Genomic DNA, 20,093 nt, shown 5'->3' with positions numbered 1-20,093 from the left:
TTTTCCAGTCCTGTGGCCACTGCTGAGTTTTCTAAATTTGCTGGCATACTGAGTGCAGCATTTTAACAGCATCATCTTTTAGGATTTGAAATAGCTCCACTATAATTCCATCACCTCCACTAACTTTGTTTGTAGTGATGCTTCCTAAGGCCCAGTTGACCTCACATTCCAGGATGTCTGGCTCTAGGTGAGTGATCACACCATCGTGGTTATCTGGGTCATGAAGAACTCTTTTGTATAGTTCTTCTGTGTATTCTTGCCACCTCTTCTTAATATCTTCTGCTTCTGTTAGGTCAGTACCTCTTCCGTCCTTCATTGTGTCCATTATTGCATGAAATAAAAACCACAGCTTCGGCTAGATGGACTTTTCTAGGCAAAGGCAAAGTAGTATCTCTGCTTTTTAATATGCTGTCTAGGTTTGTCATTGCTTTTCTTCCAAGGAGCAAGCATCTTTTAATTTCATGGCTGCAGTCACTATCCACAGTGATTTTGGATTCAAGCAAATATAGTCTTTATCTGTTCCCACTGTTTCCCCATCTATTTGCCATGAAGTGATGAGACTGGATGCCATGATCTTTGTTTTCTGAATGTTGAGTTTTAAGCCAGCTTTTTCACCTTCATCAAGAGGCTCTTTAATTCCTCTTTGCTGTCTGTCATAAGGGTGCTGTCATCTGCATATCTGATGTTATTGATATTTCTCCCCACATTATAGTTCAAAGTAAATTAACAAGAAAATGATTGTTTAAACTGTGCTAAATGCAATGTTCTAAAATGTCTCCAAAAGCAAGAAGATACAAACAAAGAAAAAGTTATTTATAAAGCCACAATATATTGGGTAATTTTGTATTCAACTGAAAGTTGAAACATTTTCATTTTATAGATTCTATTTAGTCTCCTAATAGTCTTATTCACTGTTGTATTTAGTGCTCATTTCAAGCTTTATTTTATTGATGGGATGCTAGAATATTTGACATTATACACAAAAACTGTTAACCACAGAGGTGAGAACTACTTCTCAGATATACTGCTTCACAAAGTGATAAATTCAGAAATCCCTAAAATCATTTAAAGGAATTAATAAAGAATTCATTTAAAAATAGTTTAAAATATTTCATACTCACAGCAATATTTCGGACATACTGGATCCTATTTCAGATTTGGCCTGAACATAAAAGAGAAAAGTTTATTTGCACAAGTGTTAAACTGAAACTTTGGAAGGCTATTGTATTTTAACTACCCTGATTTAAAAGATACATGTTTTAAATATATGATGCAACTCCTCTTCATTCAAAGTGTTTATTTCAGAGTCTATTTGGATTTTTTAAGAGAAGTCAATGAAAACTAAACACAGACATCCCTTAGGAATCATTTCAGAAATAATAATTGGCTAAAAATCAGTTAAACTCTTCCAGCAGGAATGATTAACACATTAATGAATTAACAGACTTTACACTTTCATTACAAAGTCTCTTTAAGCTCTTTTTTGGGCACTTTGATTAGAGCTCATTATCACCTGCCTATAATTTCACAATTATGTGTGAATTATACACGTTTTCAAATCTGCAATGGCCCTCAAGCAATATTTCAATGGAATAACCAATGTAAGTAAACCAGAGTATAAATTTAAAGCACCAAACCTTCTCAGTCAAAGAATAATAATTATCCTTTTATTAAATGATTTTTAGGAAATATCTCTCATATATAAAAACATATATAGTCTATATTTAGGGGATAGTTTTAAAAAAACCTATAGACTCACCATTCATTGAAGAAACAGAACTGCACAAATACCATATTTCACAGAGCCCTTGAAAGGGGCTTTCTTATCCCCTAGTGGTAACTATTACCTTGAATTCTGTGTTAGTTATTACCCTACATTCTAAAACTATATAGGTTTACTACCTTTTATGTATTATTGAGTAATAGATCATTAGTTTTGGCATGGTTTAAAATTTTATATAAATGGTATGCTTTAATATTGTAGTCATCTGAGATTTGCCTAATTCAAGTAAGACACAAAAAGCACAAATCATGAAAGAAAAATCGGATATAACTGTCTATTTAAAAATAAAAACCCATCTGTATATCCTTTCACTTTTCAGATAACCATTACTCACAAGCGCATTTAGTGTTTTACCCTAAACTATGTCTTAGGGAAAGCAAAGTCTTTTGAAATTCTCTGGAACATACTGTTTCCATTGAGTGAGATCATATTTTATGAAGCATTAACATATTTAGGTCTCCTACTAAATACTACCATGAACACTGTTCATCAAATATTTGAAAAGAAAAAAAAGAAATGTTTTGGTCAAGGTATATTAAAATTTTTGAAGCGTTTTTCCTCTAATTGTTTCCAGATATTTTTAATCATAGACCAAGGGCCCAAAATGATACCCGATGATAAAAAGACTGAAAAGCTTTCAGCTCCTGGGAGCAGAGGCTTTTGACTACTTGTTATCTTGAAAAATATATTCAGGATACACAAAAGGATGATGTCAGATTAAGTGAGTCAGTTTTTTCAAACTCATGTGAAAGGCTACATTCCAAGGGGAAAATCTGCTAGATAAATAACGAAAGAAAATTCCACATGCTGTCATGTGTCATTTTTTTTTTTTTCCACTCATGGTCCAGGCAGAACACTGAAGTTTTGCCACTTATTTCGTTAAAAGTGTTTGAAATATAAATTTACCAGACTGAATGTTCCATATTCTTCCCTGAGAAAATGTGTCAAAAATCCTAGCAATGTTGTCTGGTCTCCCCAGGTCCAACGAGCTTGATTGAGGTAGGATGAGACAGGCAGGTAGATATAGGGCAGCAGACCAGCAGAGAAGCACAGACTCAACTTCAACAGGGAGCCTGGGGAGAGCTCCTGCATTAGAGCACAGGGAGTCACATGTATCACAGTGTTTATTTTAGTCAGATTCATCCTGGAACTTCAAGAATATATTGAGGAAAACATCAAATATGTTTACTCAGAGCTGATCTCTCAATTTATATCAAGTCACCACGGAAGATGATGTTAAACCTTCTGATTACTGTGGATTACTGGGAAATTGCATCAGCCTGAACTCCTTTGCATGGCAAGTGAAATCTGAGTGAAGCAAATAATATTAGCAAAGACATGATTTTCATGTTTATTGCATCCTCTACACTTAAAACCATGTCATGACATGCAGCACTGCACAGCTGAGACTACCCACTTGGAAGTGATTAGTGTTGATTATGGTGTTTGACTGTTTTCAAAACTGCCCAAGATATTGTTCTAATACTGATTCACTTCATTATCATCATCAGGAGCAGGCTTTAACTATATATTATATTATGACTGCACATTAATAACATATTGTTTCTACAAGGGTTTTGGACATTTCATGGAAATCAGCACAAATGAAGCTAGTTTTTAAGTAACACTCAAGTTCATCCAAATGCTATTTTTTTTCTCAATTTACAAAGGAAGAAGGAAATCTGTTGTTGAATGCAACAATCTTGCCTCAAACAGAATATATTTCTCATCTGCAAGTTTCTTCTTTGCTTTTTTCTTTCTTGGCCATGTCATGTGGTATGCAATTTTAGTTCCCCTACCAAGGAGCAAGCCTTGAAGTAACTGAAGCACAGAGTCTTAACCACTGTACTGCCAGGGAACTCCCGCTTCTGCACATTTCTAAAACCAAGGGAAACTGCCAAATTTTTACAAAGATTGAGTCCAAAAGATTTCTATGGTTGCTTTAATAATTGGAAATGTCATCTCCTACAAATACCATGATTGGAAACTGCCAATTTTTTCTTTACAAAAAAGGGAAATTGATAGGTGACAATGAATATGAGAACCAAGATTTCCATTCATCAGAAGTAGAAAAGTAGTTGACTTACACTAGCATTTTCAAGTAAGCATTCTTCATTGAAAATGGAGTGTTTTTATTACAGTAGATTTTGTTTGACATTTCTAAAGTGGTAATGAGATTCATACAAAATGATGGGATGAAAAAAATGGAAGAAATAACTAATTGAAGAATATGCCTTTGCTATTCTTAAAAGTAGCTTTAAAGAAAATAAATGTTTAGATTTTAGCAGTTTCCGCACACTATAAAGTTCAGTTTAGAATGGCAAGACATAGTTGCTGCAGAATTTTCCTTTTGTGTGGGAAATAGAGAAATCAACACATGAGAACTATTTCGGAGAGTGCAGGAGAGTGGCTCTGAGTCCTAGCTGCATGTACACTGGAATCACCTGGGGAACTTTTAAAACTATCAGTCCTAGGGCCTCACACCCAATCAAATAAATCAGAATTATTTTAGGGTAGTGAGAGCACACAAAGGTATACACACACGCAAACACCCATTTACTTTCTTAAATCTTTCTAGATAATTTAAGTAAGCAGTTGGGATTGCAACCAACTAATTTCGCCTTAGATCACCTGAGCAGTCAGATCCAATTCCCTATCACTTCACTGGTAGATCTTACTTTCTAGACTCTGCTCTTTAAATAATAAAAATAAAAGGTCCTCTGAAGAGTCACACTTTTCCAAATTTCATCATTCATCAGAGGCTGATCTAAGTACAGGGTAACAGGCTCTCAGATCAGGTTCCTAACTTGTCAGCTCTGGGTCTTGTATGTTTTACATGAGAATATGGCTCTCCCTCCAAAGACTTAAAACAGAAGATTTGCTTTTTAAGTTCATGCCAGAGAATGTATATTTAGCTGCACCTTCTCTGCTATCAGAAGCCTGGCTAAGAGTGACACCATCAAGATGGCAACATAAGTAATCCCAACTTCAGCCAGCAACTACCTGTAGACAAGATACTGTTGTGCAAATCCCAGACAATGGGGTTGAGGCTGAAGTCCTGGACCACAGAGACCAAGAAGGACTGCACTTGAAGTTTTGAGGGTCACTCTGACCATTTCACTCCTCCCCTAGGCCAGCACAGCGGTACACTAGAGGACTCCCCTTGGGGTACACTTTTTCCAGTGGGAAAAGAGCCCCCAGGGTGGAAATCCAGCTCCCCAGGCATTGCAGGATGCTCCCCAGGAGACTCACTCAGTTCTCACTCGCGGGGACCACTGCGGCAGGGGAGGGGGTGGGTAGCAGTAGATCTTTGGGGCTCAACCACTGGGGATCAGACAGAGATGGAGAAGGGAAGCAGGGCTTACAGCGACCGGTCTCCACTCTTGGGAGAACACATTCCTGTTTGCAGTGGTGCCAGAGCAGAGGTTGATCAGCCAGCAGTTCTGAGCATCTACAGAGCCGAGCCAGTGGCTGATCCTACTTGAAAATAATTTTGATTTAATTGATGTGGGGCATATATTAACATGATGAAAGTCACATATGACAAGGCCACAGCTAACACAGTACTCAATGGTGACAGACTGAAAGCTTCTCCTCTAAGATCAGGAATAAGACAAGCATGCCCACTCTCACCTCTCACATTCAACATAGTACTGGAAGTCCTACTCACGGTAATTAGGCAAAAAAAGAAATAAAAGGAATCCAAACTAGAAAGGAAGTGAAATTGTCTCTGTTTGCAAATTACATGATCTTAAATAGGAAATCCTAAAGATTCTATCAAAAAGCTGTAAAACTTAACAAATTTAGGAAAGTTACAGGATACAAAATTAGTTGTGCTTCTATATACTAACAATGAACTATCTTAAAAAGAAAACTATTTCATTTACAATAGCATAGCATAAAATATAATAAATTGCTTAGGAATATATTTAACTGAGGAGGTATTAATGAAATATCTGTATACTGAAAACTATAAGACATTGATTAAAGAAACTGAAGAAGACACATATGAAAAGATGTCTCACATTCATGGATTAAAATAATTAATATTGTTAAAATGTTCATACTACCCAAAACCATCTATAGATTTTACAATATCCCTATTAAGCCTGTATGAAACTAATAAATAAACCTCATGTTTTCTGGTGCCATAAATGTCATATTGGGCTTTTTTTCTCAAAAACCTACCTTCTCTTTTAAAAGTCGAAAGAGAATCCATGGTATTATGCACAAAACATAGAGTACTATTGTGTGCTGATTACATAAGCTAAGGCCACAGCATAAAGCACCAATTTTAGCTATCTGAAAAATAATAAAAGAAAATAATCCAAGTTAAAAATTCACTGAAAACTAAGAAAGCACAATAGTAAAAAGCTATTCTTTTTATTAAAACTAAGCATTTATACAGTAAGCCAGGTTAACATCAAACTTTTAATGCAAACAATCAGCTTTAATACTCACTAATATCTATCACCGTTATTTTATTAATATTAAAGTTCAGCAATTCTTTTAGATTTTCTTCTATTAAATTAATTAAATATAACACTTTTATTTAGAAACCTGGTTCCCTATGGTGGTCTTTTTGCTATTTTTGAACATGTTATTTTCATAATCATAAAAGGGTTTATGTTAAACAAAAAATAAACTCTAATATCATCACAGGTTTGTTTATGGAAATCACAGATAAACCTTGATGTTCTTTTGTTTCTAAATTCTTTAATAACACAAGCTGCCCAAATATTATGATAATCTGGCACTCTTCAATGTGTAGATGGTAAGCCCTTAGAAGACAGGGTTCCCCGACACTGCAAATTATTTTGATGATTAGTCATTATAATCTCTTCAGAACTACTTCATTTTACATCTGATTACTTTCCTTTTAGTGAAAAAAAAGTACAAATTATTTGATCTTTTGTGAAATTAGAGAATAAGCTAATGCACCATAATGGTAAATAATTTAAGGTGGTCACCCTAGAGCTTGGCATCTTAAGATCACACACACAGACACACACACACACAGACACACACACACACAGACACACACACACACACACACACACACACGACAGTGGATTAGCTAACAAGCCTTTCTTTCCCAGTAAGACTCAAAGGGGATTTTGTAACACCCTCATTCTCCAAAAAATTTTTGAACTCTGAGACAGAAAAAAAAATTCTCATGTTTTATAAAGGCTCTCATAGTTTACAGTAAAAAAACTGAGAGTGTTTGGAGAGTGCTTTTTCTCTCAACATGCCTAGATTACTTTGACAGTAATCAGAATAGATAAACAGTATCTAAACCAAAGTTAAAAAGAAATAGAGCATCTGTCTAAAAATTAAAACAAAAAGTGATTTCACTTTGATCAAAATAGGTTACCTTTGATCTTTCTTGCGCAGTTGCTGCCTCCTCAAAATGTACAGTAAGAGCCATAAGCAGGCCCACAAACAGATTGTTTAAGCTAAAAACCTCTGCTGCAATGGACCACTGCCATGTTAGACGAGAAAATGAAAACACCCCCGCAGCAAGGATTCCTCCAGCATATGAGCCAGAAAGCCTGCAAATACAGATAACATGAAATCTTCTTTCTCAACAAAAAGAACTGACTTTATTTTCCTTTTTATAAACTGTAGCAGCAGAAATTATGACAGCCGCCCAGCACTATCCCAACACATTAGATGGTTAATACATTACTTCATGTAATAATTCCTTTCAACAGATTTTAATTACAAAGTCCATATATTAACCTATTACGAAACAAATGAACAAACCTGCTTGGTATCTTATGAACTGAATGAGGTTTATTTCTCCAATGTACTTGTTAGGATTCAAGCCATTTCAGAAAGCCTGAAGAGACCGAGACTAGAGAGATAACAAACCTGGGCCACTTTTCTTGCTATATCTAAGAAGAAAAACGATCATGACTGATTAAGACTGAAAAATTAATAAAATGGCAGAGTATCTGCTTGGTAGAAACAGCCTTACAGACTTAGAGAATGAACTTATGGTTGCCAGTGAGGAAGGATGCGGTAAAGGGATAGTTACGGAGTTTGGGATGGACATGTACACACTGCTATAATGAAAATGGATAACCAATAAGGACCTACTGTATAGCACAGGGTACTCTGCTCAATGTTATGTGTCAGCCTGGATGGGAGGGGAGTCGGGGGGAGAAGATACATGAATGTGTATGGCCGAGTCCCTTTGCTGTTCACCTGAAACGATCAAAATATCACAACATTGTTAATCACCTATATCGTAATATAAAATAAAAAGCTTTTAAAAATGAATAAAAGAAAAAAAAGGAATATCTGTTCAGGAACACTCACTCTCACTCCTTGTGGAATGTTTGGGTCTAGGTACTTTTTACATTTATCTCCCAACATATGGCAAAGTATGTCTTGGTCACAATATTTGGTGATTTTAAGATCTTGTAAGCTAAATTCTTAGTTTCTAATGATTTCTTCTTCACACAAAGTCAAAGTTAAAAATGATATTTTTTTTTTTAAAGAGAAGGGTGAGAGTGTGAATTTTAGTAACACAGAAGAGTCAAATGCTATACTTGGAAACAAATTCCTCACTCCCAATGCCAACAGAAGCCCATATTTCAAATTAATTGAGGAATCTGGATCTCAATTTAGAGATATGATTTGAGAGGTCAAATCATAGGTCATTACTTTTTAGCTGTATTGTTTTGCATAAAAATTATGGAGTAACTGTATAGCTTTTAATCAACCTTAGTAGGAAAAAAAGCTAACAAATTTCAATATCACCAAACCTGTTTTTCTCTGAATTTCTGTTTACAATTTTCCTGTTCTCTTTCCCTTATAAAAATCATCAGTTTCCTATTTCCTGCAGAATACTCCATTCTTCCAGTTTTCCTGATTCAAGAACCTAAAGTTATTTCTTCCTTCCAAATTCCTTTTCAGATTCCTTTCCATTTGTATTCCTTTTGCCTTAGATTCAAAGTAATAGTTTCCTAACTTGCCTTACATTTTCTAATTCTTCTGCAATATAACATCAGATTAAACTTTCTAAAGCATACTCTTTGTGAATACTCTTTATTCCTACAGGATGAATTAGAATCAACCTGGAATCCAGGCTCCCAATAAACTGGGCCCTCTAAACACTAATTACCAACATGACCTCCTACCAAGTAGTCAAGCTCCTTAAAATTCCCTAATAAGACTCTCCTATTCCTAGCTCCATACGTTTGCTCCCTGAATTGAAGGTCCTCCCTGCTCCTTTATTAAAACTCTACTCTTCTCTCAATTTTCTCAATTCCCAGGTTTTTAGCCCATCTCTGCATATCAATGATTTTTACATTGCTTTTGGAAATGTGAACTGGAGCTAAACTTCACTTAATTGGAAGCATCTGGCCCCAAGCACAGAAAGGAAACTTAACAAATAAAAGAATGAATTAATCTTAAAGTATTAGTAACAATTTAAAGAAACTTCTAAGTTCCAGCTGTCAATATGACTTTGGAAAGTCAGCAAAAGATACAAGATTCCTTCTTCTACTTAAAACATAAATTAGCACCCTTGGAGAAATGGCTGATTCCAGGGATGGGAAAGCTCAAGTAGCAAAAGAATTAGAAACGTTTTGGGACACAAAGTAAGGAAATGTTCAAATGGAGACATTAACAAAGAGCATATTAGCCAGCTTACAGGACTCTTATTGGCCAAATTGGGGAAAACTTGAGCATAAAAATAATTAGAGTTACAGACTGTAACCCAATGAATAAACAAGAATCTATGAATGTAAAAAAAGAAAAGCTATGGATCCGCAGTGATATAAAAAACTGGGTGAGAAGGAAAAGTCCATGGAAAGTCAACTAATAACTATAGAAGAAATTAGAAGAATTAGAAATCCCCACTTGACAACCATCATAATAATAATCAATGGATACCAAAGTAGAGGGTAAAGTTCGGAGTAACAGAAATATGTACACTGTCTAAAGGTATTTCCCTGTAAATAATTACAAAAGAAGAAACTGTAATTACAGTGGCAAACTGGACCAACAGTCTTAATCACATCATCAAAGTTAACGCCCAGTAATGGGACAAAAAATCATCATATGCTTCTTTATCTATTGCAAAAAAAAAAAAGAAAAAAAGAATACAGCATGATTTCTGTGGTATTCCTACCAAAAATGCATTACCTGAATTTAAGCAAGAGGACAGACAAACTCAGACTGAAGGACATTCTACAGAATAACTGACCTGTATGTATCAAGAAATGTCAAAGTCTTGAGAATAAACAAAATCACCATGAGAACTGTCCCAGATTAGAGACCAAAAGGATGACAAAAGAATAAAAGGCATGATCTAGGACTTCTACTATAGTTCAGTTCAGTCGCTCAGTCGTGTCCGACTCTTTGCGACCCCATGAATCACAGCATGCCAGGCCTCCCTGTCCATCACCAACTCCTGGAGTTTACTCAAACGCATGTCCATCGAGTCGGTGATGCCATCCAGCCATCCCATTCTCTGTCGTCCCGTTTTCCTCCTGCCCCTAATCCCTCCCAGTATCAGGGCCTTTTCCAATGAGTCAACTCTTCATATGAGGTGGCCAAAGTATTGGAGTTTCAGCTTTAGCATCAGTCCTTTCAATGAACACCCAGGACTGATCTCCTTTAGGATGGACTGGGTGGATCTCCTTGCAGTCCAAGGGACTCTCAAGAGTCTTCTCCAACACCACAGTTCAAAAGCATCAATTCTTCGGCGCTCAGCTTTCTTTATAGTCCAACTCTCCCATCCATACATGACCACAGGAAAAACCATAGCCTTGACTAGATGGACCTTTGTTGCCAAAGTAATGTCTCTGCTTTTTAATATGCTATCTAGGTTGGTCATAACTTTTCTTCTAAGGAGTGTCTTTTAATTTCATGGCTGCAATCACCATCTGCAGTGATTTTGGAGCCCCAATAAATAAAGTTTGACACTGTTTCCACTGTTTTCCCATCTATTTCTCATGAAGTGATGGGACCAGATGCCATGATCTTAGTTTTCTGAATGTTGAGCTTTAAGCCAACTTTTAAACTCTTTCACTTTCATCAAGAGGCTTTTTAGTTCCTCTTTACTTTCTGCCATAAGGGTGGTATCATCTACTATAAGCATGTGGAAAAAATTGGATCAAGTCTGAAGATTAGGTAACAGCGTTGTATCATTGATAATTTGTTTTGAGACCTACACTGTGTATATGTAAGACAATGTTGGTTTAAAGAAACATATCTTGAAGCATTTAAGGGTAAAAGGACATCATGACTGCAGCTTATTCTTAATTGGTTAAAAAGCAAAATAATACATACATATCCACTGAATCAAGGATAAAGCAAATGTGGTAAAATATTAATATTTGGGAACCTGAGTAAAGGGCAAACAGTGAACCATCTGTGCCACTTTTTTATAAATCTGAAATTGCATCAAGATAAAAAGTTTAAAGAAATCAGCAAATTTCCAAGATAAGTTGCTGACATTTGTTGAGTTTCTTGTTAGCCATGTTTCAGGTATTATTCTATGGCCTTCTTTATATTCATCTAATTTTCACAATAACCCTAGGAGTAGATGGTGGTTTGTCTCCTTTTCTCAAATGAAGAAAATGAGGCTCAGGGAGGCCAAACAATTCTTCTAAGGTCCTATGGTAGGTAATTAAGTGGCAGAACCAGGATTAAAATTATTAGTCTGGCTATTTAAAATAATTACATTATGGGTAAGAGATGGCTATTTTAATGTCAAATCGTTTATCCCAGACTAATGATATACTTCCCTGGTGGCTCAGATGGTAAAACGTCTACCTACAATGCGGGAGAGCAGTATATGATCCATGGGTTGGCAAGATCCTCTGGAGAAGGAAATGGCAACCCACTCTAGTACTCTTGCCTGGAAAATTCCATGGACGGAGGAGTGTGGTAGGCTACAGTCCATGGGGTCGCAAAGAGTCAGAAATAACTGAGCGATTTCACTTTCAATGATATATTGTACATTTATTTAGTTAAATATGCACCTCTTTGAGTGAAGAACAGAAGTTTTGTCAATTATTAGAATTGTATTTATGTCTATGTGTTATCTAAACAACACACTACCAACTTGAATTGTACATACCTCTCAAGACTGATATTAACCTTTTTTTTTTTGAAAGGGCAGTTAAAGTTTAAAACCAGCAAACAGTTAATTAAAGAGAACTGATATGTACAAATCCTCAGGAAGAAAACTCAAGACTCACTAATCTACAATGATTTTTAGCACATTATTATGCTCAGGAAGACATCCTAAAGCGTTTGAATTATTGACATTATTGGAATTATGAACTATGTTAACTGCCTTTTCAAATATTTCATAAGGTTTTAGAAATTGAAGACAGTATAAGTAAAATTATCAGTGGTAAAATTTATCCAGTCACCTTAGACTATTACAGATACTTATGTACATTAGCATTTTATTAAAGACTAATCCTACATCAGCAAGGTCTAAAATCTGAATTTTTCCCACCTCACTTCTGTCCCGTATCACCCCCCCCCGCCAAGGACAAGATTGTTTTACAATGAATAATCCATATATTCTTTCACCTGATTTTTCTGGGTATAAGGTTATAGAAGAGAAGGTAACTGATTATAAAGCCAGTAAAGAAAATCAAACCTATAATCTTGATCTTTTCAGCATCTCAAAACAGCTTGCTTAAAAATCAACTCAGTCTATAGACTGAAAACAAGAGTATTGGACCTTCTCTTTTCTTTTGCTACTCAACATCTAAAATCCTTTCATATGCCTGAGGGATACAAGCTTATGAGGCAAAGCCCTTCTTATTACACACACTGAAATACAGAATATTTTTCTAGTCTCCAAGCAGTTAGAGCATGGGTATATGACCTAGGCTCTGCCTGTCAGAATCACCTGCTCCATTCTTTGAACTGGAAATTCATGAGGTCAAAAAGCAGGTATGGAGACAGAATCAGACATGGTGGGTGGGATTTGTGCATCATTTTCACAGACAATAATGGCAGCACCTTCAAGGTTAGTGCTCAGAATCCAGGTCAGTGTTGATGATGTGAGCTGCGGTGCCTGGGGCCCACGGATGGCAGCCACAGTGGTTTCACCAACACATATGTGCCTGGGACTCTGAATATTTTGGGATCAGAGCCTGCTAATCCAGCCTTCCCAGAAATTCTGCAAGCTTTCCAACTCCCTTCTCTCTCTTTTTTAAATTCTAGATTTGAATATTTCCTCTTTTAAAAAGCTTTCCGTTCAGCTCAGTTCAGTCGCTCAGTTGTGTCCGACTCTTTGCGACCCCATGGCTTGCAGGCATGGCAGGCCTCCCTGTCCATCACCAACTCCTGGAGATTACTCAAACTCATGTCCATTGAGTTGGTGATGCCATCCAATTATCTCATCCTCTGTTGTCCCCTTCTCCCCCTGCTTTCAATCTTTCCTAGCATCAGGGTCTTTTCAAAAGAATTATTTCTTCAAATCAGGTGGCCAAAGTATTGGAGTTTCAGCTTCAGCATCAGTTCCTCCAATGAATATTCAGGATTGATTTCCTTTAGGATGGACTGGTTGGATCTCCTTGCAGTCCAAGGGACTCTCAAGAGTCTTCTGCAACACCACAGTTCAAAAGCATCAATTCTTCGGGCTCAGCTTTCCTTATAGTCCAAATCTCACATCCATACATGACTACTGGAAAAAACATAGCTTTGACTATATGGACCTTTGTTGGCCAAGTAATGTCTCTGCTTTTTCATATGCTGTCTAGGTTGGTCCAGAAATAAAGTCTGTCACTGTTTCCATTGCTTCCCCATCTATTTGCCATGAAGTGATGGGACCAAATGCCATCATCTTAGTTTTCTGAATGTTGAGTTTTATGCCAACGTTTTTGCTCTCCTCTTTCACATTCATCAAGAGGCTCTTTAGTTTTTCTTCACTTTCTGACATAAGGATGGTATCATCTGCAGACCTGAGGTTATTGATATTTCTTCTGGCATTCTTTTTTTTAAAAATATAAATTTATTTTAATTGGAGGTTAATTACTTTACAATATTGTATTGGTTTTGCCATACATCAGCATGAATCCACCACAGGTATACACGTGTTCCCCATCCTGAACCCCCCCTCCCTCCTCCCTCTCCATACCATCCCTCTGGGTCATCTCACTGCACCAGCCCCAAGCATCCAGTATCATGCATCAAACCTGGACTGGTGATTCGTTTCATATATGATATTACATGTTTCAATGCCATTCTCCCAAATCATCCCATCCTCTCCCTCTACCACAGAGTCCAAAAGACTGTTCTATACATCTGTGTCTCTTTTGCTGTCTCACATACAGGGTTATCGTTACCATCTTTCTAAATTCCATATATATGTGTTAGTATACTGTATTGGTGTTTTTCTTTCTGGCTTACTTCACTCTGTATAATAGGCTCCAGTTTCATCCACCTCATTAGAACTGATTCAAATGTATTCTTTTAATGGCTGAGTAATACTCCATTGTGTATATGTACCACAGCTTTCTCATCCATTTATCTGCTGATGGACATCTAGGTTGTTTCCATGTCCTGGCTATTATAAACAGTGCTGCGATAACATTGGGGTACACGTGTCTCTTTCAATTCTGATTTCCTTGGTGTGTATGCCCAGCAGTGGGACTGCTGGGTCATAAGGCAGTTCTATTTGCAGTTTTTAAAGGTATCTCCACAGTGTTCTCCATAGTGGCTGTACTAGTTTGCATTCCCACCAACAGTGTAAGAGGGTTCCCTTTTCTCCACACCCTCTCCAGCATTTATTGCTTGTAGACTTGGATCACAGCCATTCTGACTGGCGTAAAATGGTACCTCACTGTGGCTTTGATTTGCATTTCTCTGATAATGAGTGATGTTGAGCATCTTTTCATGTGTTTGTTAGCCATCTGTACGTCTCCTTTGGAGAAATGTCTAGTTAGTTCTTTGGCCCATTTTTTGATCGGGTCGTTTATTTTTCTGGAATTGAGTGGCAGGAGTTGCTTGTATATTTTTGAGATTAATTCTTTGTCAGTTGCTTCATTTGCTATTATTTTCTCCCATTCTGAAGGCTGTCTCTTCACCTTGTTTATAGTTTCCTTTGTTGCACAGAAGCTTTTAAGTTTAATTAGGTCCCATTTGTTTATTTTTGCTTTTATTTCCATTACTCTGGGAGGTGGGTCATAGAGGATCCTGCTGTGATTTATGTCGGAGAGTGTTTTGCCTATGTTCTCCTCTAGGAATTTTATAGTTTCTGGTCTTACGTTTAGATCTTTAATCCATTTTTAGTTTATTTTTGTGTATGGTGTTAGAAAGTGTTCTAGTTTCTTTCTTTTACAAGTGGTTGACCAGTTTTGCCAGCACCACTTGTTAAAGAGATTGTCTTTAATTCACTGTATATTCTTGCCTCCTTTGTGAAAGATAAGGTGTCCATAGGTGTGTGGATTTATCTCTCAGCTTTCTATTTTGTTCCATTGATCTGTATTTCTGTCTTTGTGCCAGTACCATACTGTCTTGATGACTGTGGCTTTGTAGTAGAGCCTGTCTCCTGGCATTCTTGATTCCAGCTTGTGCTTCTTCCAGTCCAGCATTTCTCATGATGTACTCTGCATATAAGTTAAATAAGCACAGTGACAATATACAGTCTCGACATACTCCTTTCCCTATTTGAAACCAGTCTGTTGTTCCATGTACAGTTCTAACTGTTGCTTCCTGACCTGCATACAGATTTCTCAAAAGGCAGGTCAGGTATCTGGTATTCCCATCTCTTTAAGAATTCTCCACAGTTTGTTGTGATCCACACAGTCAAAGGCTTTGGCATAGTCAATAAAGCAGATGTTTTTCTGGAACTCTCTTGTTTTTTGTATGATCCAATGGATGTTGGCAATTTGATCTCTGGTTTCTCTGCCTTTCCTAAATCCAGCTTGAACATCTGCAAGTTCACAGTTCACATACTGTTGAAGCCTGGCTTGGATAATTTTGAGCATTACTTTGCTAGCGTTTGAGATGAGTGCAATTGTGTGGTTGTTTGAGCATTCTCTGGCATTGGCTTTCTTTGGGATTGGAATGAACACTGACCTTTTCTAGTCCTGTGACCTAGTCCTGCTGTTTTCTAAATTTGCTGGCATGTTGAGTGCAGCACTTTCACAGCATCATCTTTTAGGATTTGAAATAGCTCAACTGGAATTCCATCATTTCCACTAGCTTTGTTCATAATGATGTTTCCTAAGGCCGTTGACTTTGGATTCCAGGATGTCTGGCTCTAGGTGAGTGACCATATCATTGTGATTATCTTGGTCATGAAGATCTTTTTTGTACAGTTCTTCTGTGTATTCTTGCCACCTCTTCTTAATATCTTCTGCTTCTCTTAGGTCCATACCATTTCTGTCCTTTACTGAGCCCATCTTTGCATGAAATGTTCCCTCAGTATCTCTAATTTTCTTGACAAGCTCTCTAGTCCTTCCCATTCTATTGTTTTCCTCAATTTCTTTGCACTGATCACTGAGGAAGGCTTTCTTATCTCTCCTGGCTATTCTTTGGAACTCTGCATTCAAATGGGTATATCTTTCCTTTTCTCCTTGCCTTTCACTTCTCTTCTTTTCTCAGTTATTTGTAACGCCTCCTCAGACAAACCATTTTCTTTTTGCATTTCTTTTTCTTGGGCGATGGTCTTGATCCCTGCCTCCTGTACAATGTCATGAACCTCTGTCCACAGTTCTTTAGGCACTCTGTCTATCAGATCTAATCTCTTGAATCTATTTCTCACTTCTACTGTATAATCATAAGGGATTTGATTATAGGTCATACCTGAATGGTCTAGCAGTTTTCCCTACTTTCTTGAATTTAAAAGTAAAAAGCTTTATTGAGATATAATTCATATACTATATAATTCATTTATTTAAAATGTACAATTAAAGATTTTCAGTATATTTATGCAACTATCATTATAGTCAATCTTATAACATTTTCATCACCTCAAAAAGAAACTATCTCCTTTAACTATCTCTCCAATCTCACTGCCAGACTTAAGTAACCACCAATCTACCTTCTGTCTGTGAATTTCCCTCTTCTGGGTTTTCATATAAGTAGAATCATATAATACACGGACTTTTGTGTCTGACTTATTTCACTTAACATGATGTGTTCAAGGTTCATCCAACTTGTAGTATGTATCAGTATTTCACTTCTTTGTACAGCTGAATTAATATTCCACTACATAGCTATTCCACATTTTGCTTATTCATTCTTCCACTGATGGACATCTAGACTGTTTCCATCTTTTGCCTACTATGAATAGTGCTTCTGTAAATATCTGTGTACAAGATTTTGTGCGGACATGTTTTCATTTCTCTAGGGTATATACCTAGCAGTGGAATTGCTGGATCCTAAAACAACCAATTTAATCATTTGAAACTGCTAAACTGTTTTCCAAAGTGGTTACATAATTTTACGTTCCCACGAGCAATGGATGAGGGTTCTGATTTTTCCACAACCCAGTGAACACTTGTTATCTTTTTGATTCTAGTCATCCCATTGGGTGTGAAAGGGTATCTCACTGAGATTTTGATTTGCATTTCCTTAATGGCTAACAATGCTGAGCACCTTTGCAATTGCTCATGGGTCATTTCTACATCTTCCTTGGAGAAGTGTCTTTTCAAATATTTTGCCCATTTAAAAAATTGCTGTATCTTTCTTATTACTGAGTTGTAGCATTCTTCCCAACTTCCTTTCAATATTCTTCTTTTCTGCTAAACATAGCCAATCGCTTGCCACTGAGAATCCTGACTAAAACTATCTGCCTTCCTTCTTTATTATTTCCATTGTCTTCAAGAAACACTGTGTGAGGAGATTCTGAAAATAAACGCTGCAGTTGTCAAAGCTTTGTGGAACATAGAAAAGAAGGCAATATGCCTAAGGGCAAAAAGTTATGCATGCATCCATATAGAGAATATAAAACATTTTGGAGGCCTCATTTTATTAATACTATCTCTGATTTCCATAAAATGATGTATATAGGCTATACTTTTGAGAGTCTCTTTGTTTCCAACAGCCTTTTATATATCAAACTGTTCATGTTCCTTCAAACGCACAGGTTTGAACACACTGCCTTTAAAAGCTTGTTTCGTGCTAAGACTCAGAATCAGTCAACATTTACTGACCATGTAACATGTACAGTCTAGTGGATTAAGAAAAGTGGAGATAATTTGAATCGTCTGCTCTGAGGAAACTCTGCAAGCTAAGGAGGGCTACAGAACAAGGACTTGTAGATAGCAAATAATGTGTAATAATAAGCACTCAGCTGAGGCTGGAGACTGTAGAAGCTGTGGATGTGGGGTGGCAGCCTTGGTCCACATGGCTGTGGCAAGGTCTGTGGCAGCCTGACCTGGGCTGGGGAAGGCTGTAAGGAGCCAAGTTGAGTTTTACTAGGTAGGTAGGGCAGAAGGACAAGAGGAAAAGGTGTTAAAGCGATGAACTACAGGGTCTACACTTTATGGGGAAGGAAGCAGAGCCAGCAGGGGGCTGATGGAGGAGATCAAAAGGATGAGCAAAGGGATCTAGGTCTCAGTTCAATGGAAGACAAGTGTAGGGGCACCAAGAAATTGAGCAAACTGAAAGCTCAAATCAGGCAGGGAGTGGGAAGGGAGATGGAGGAGTTTAATAAAGCTGTCCTCAAAATCATAAGATACCCATTAAAATTAAGCATTTGTCTCAAAAGACAAGCAGTACATGGTATATTAGTAAGTCTGCAGGGTGAGTACAATGTAGGAAGAGAAGTGTGTGGTCTAGTGCCACAATGTCACAAGCAGGCAAACAAGCAGATGTGACATCCCACATCAGCCTACAGCAAGCTGGGTCTGTGACTGGCTGACAGGTCAAAGGATAATGCCAGCAATGGTGAGGATGAAGAGATTCTGAAGACTTCACAGATGGTCTCCAGTTCATTCACTGGCTCTGCAGGTCAGCAGTCTTGTTACATTGTTCACGGTATATGACGATATCTGTGCATGCTTTGTTTCTCCTTACTGAGATGGAAATAAAAATGACTGGCGGGCAAGCTGATGTCAAGAACACTTTCCTGAGGGCAATTTTCAGGGTCACAGTGACGTTCAGGATTGGCCTCACATTGTCCACATCTGCAGCATCCATCCTCTGTTCTCATCCTAGTCCTCTATTGGAATTGTTCTCCCTGGGGTCTCCAGTGACTGTCTAACCACCAAACAGGGCAGGCTCGAGAAACCTCTCTACTGTGTTGATCGCTGCCCCAGCCACACTCTACCAAGTTGACCATGTGGACTTCACATCCTCTGGTTTTCCTTTTATGGCTCTGTGTCTTCCTTCTGTGTTTTCTCCAGATGGCTCCTCTTCTTGCATTTAAACACCTTTCAAGCCAGTGTTTCTCAAAGATTTCATTCTCAGGAAATTGTTCTCGCTCTACTTTGCCTGGGTGACTTTATTCACTATCTTGACTTTATGTGCCAGCGACAAACTAAAGAAAACAAATCTGTCTCCAGCACCGCCTCTCCCTTAGTTTTGAACTTAATCTTATCCCCAACTTACTGTTGTACCCTCACCACAAAGCCACCCCAACTCTGGATGTCCCACAGAACCTCAGTGTCAGTACATGCAAAATTAATTTCTCATCCTCTTCCCTGAAATAATTTCTTGTGTTCCCTTAGTGAATTTCATTATCTTCCTTGTTTAGTTATCTAAATTAAGAGCCCTAGGAGTCATCATCAGAGCTCCTCTCCCTTTCCAACATCCTGCCAACTGGACTTCATCAACAATTTATAAAATCATACTCTTCTCTCTACCCACACTCACTTCCCCAGGCCAGCCCATCTGACTCACCACCTCAGGCTCACACAATGTTGTAGGTTTATGTGCTGCCTGCTTCCAGCCCTGGGCCCACCACTGCCACCAGAGAGAGGGATCTACGGCATACCTGATGTTGTGCTTTTGTTTCCAACCCTTCAAGGGTTCCTCTTGGATTATAAAACATACTCTAAGTGTCCCAAGACAACAGACACGAATTTTCATGATCTGGTCTCAGCCCACCTGTAGCTTTATTTTCGATACAACCTATTTTGAACTGTGTTCCAGCAACACTGAATGACTTGTCCCTGTGCTTACAGGCTGTTTCTCTTTCACCTCAGAGTTTCTTAGCACAAGAGATTCTCTATATCTGGAACACGGCTTTGCCTTCACTTGGCCACCCCCACTGATTGACTGTTTACAACTCAGCACAGGCTTCACCTTTTCAAGAAGTTTTCCCAGAAGTACTTTCACAAAGACTAGGGTAACTGCCCCTTCTCCAGACTCTCAT

The 20,093-nt window shown here is 37.6% G+C and overlaps 1 protein-coding gene across 1 annotated transcript in view; it reads right to left on the bottom strand.

The window, feature by feature from the left end:
* TMEM260 (transmembrane protein 260) overlaps positions 1-20,093 on the bottom strand; it is a 69,035-nt gene that overhangs the window by 27,804 nt on the left and 21,138 nt on the right. The window contains exons 4-7 of the mRNA XM_052647005.1: positions 7,158-7,335; positions 5,972-6,085; positions 2,690-2,869; positions 1,122-1,162 (exon numbers count right to left, since the gene is read on the bottom strand). Of these exons, the coding sequence (XP_052502965.1) occupies positions 1,122-1,162; positions 2,690-2,869; positions 5,972-6,085; positions 7,158-7,335 (513 nt within the window). The remainder of the gene's footprint in view (positions 1-1,121; positions 1,163-2,689; positions 2,870-5,971; positions 6,086-7,157; positions 7,336-20,093) is intronic.

This window comes from Budorcas taxicolor, chromosome 10, assembly GCF_023091745.1.
Source record: "Budorcas taxicolor isolate Tak-1 chromosome 10, Takin1.1, whole genome shotgun sequence".
In the NCBI taxonomy this organism is placed as follows: domain Eukaryota; kingdom Metazoa; phylum Chordata; class Mammalia; order Artiodactyla; family Bovidae; genus Budorcas; species Budorcas taxicolor.
This window is presented reverse-complemented; position numbering and strand designations above follow the sequence as displayed.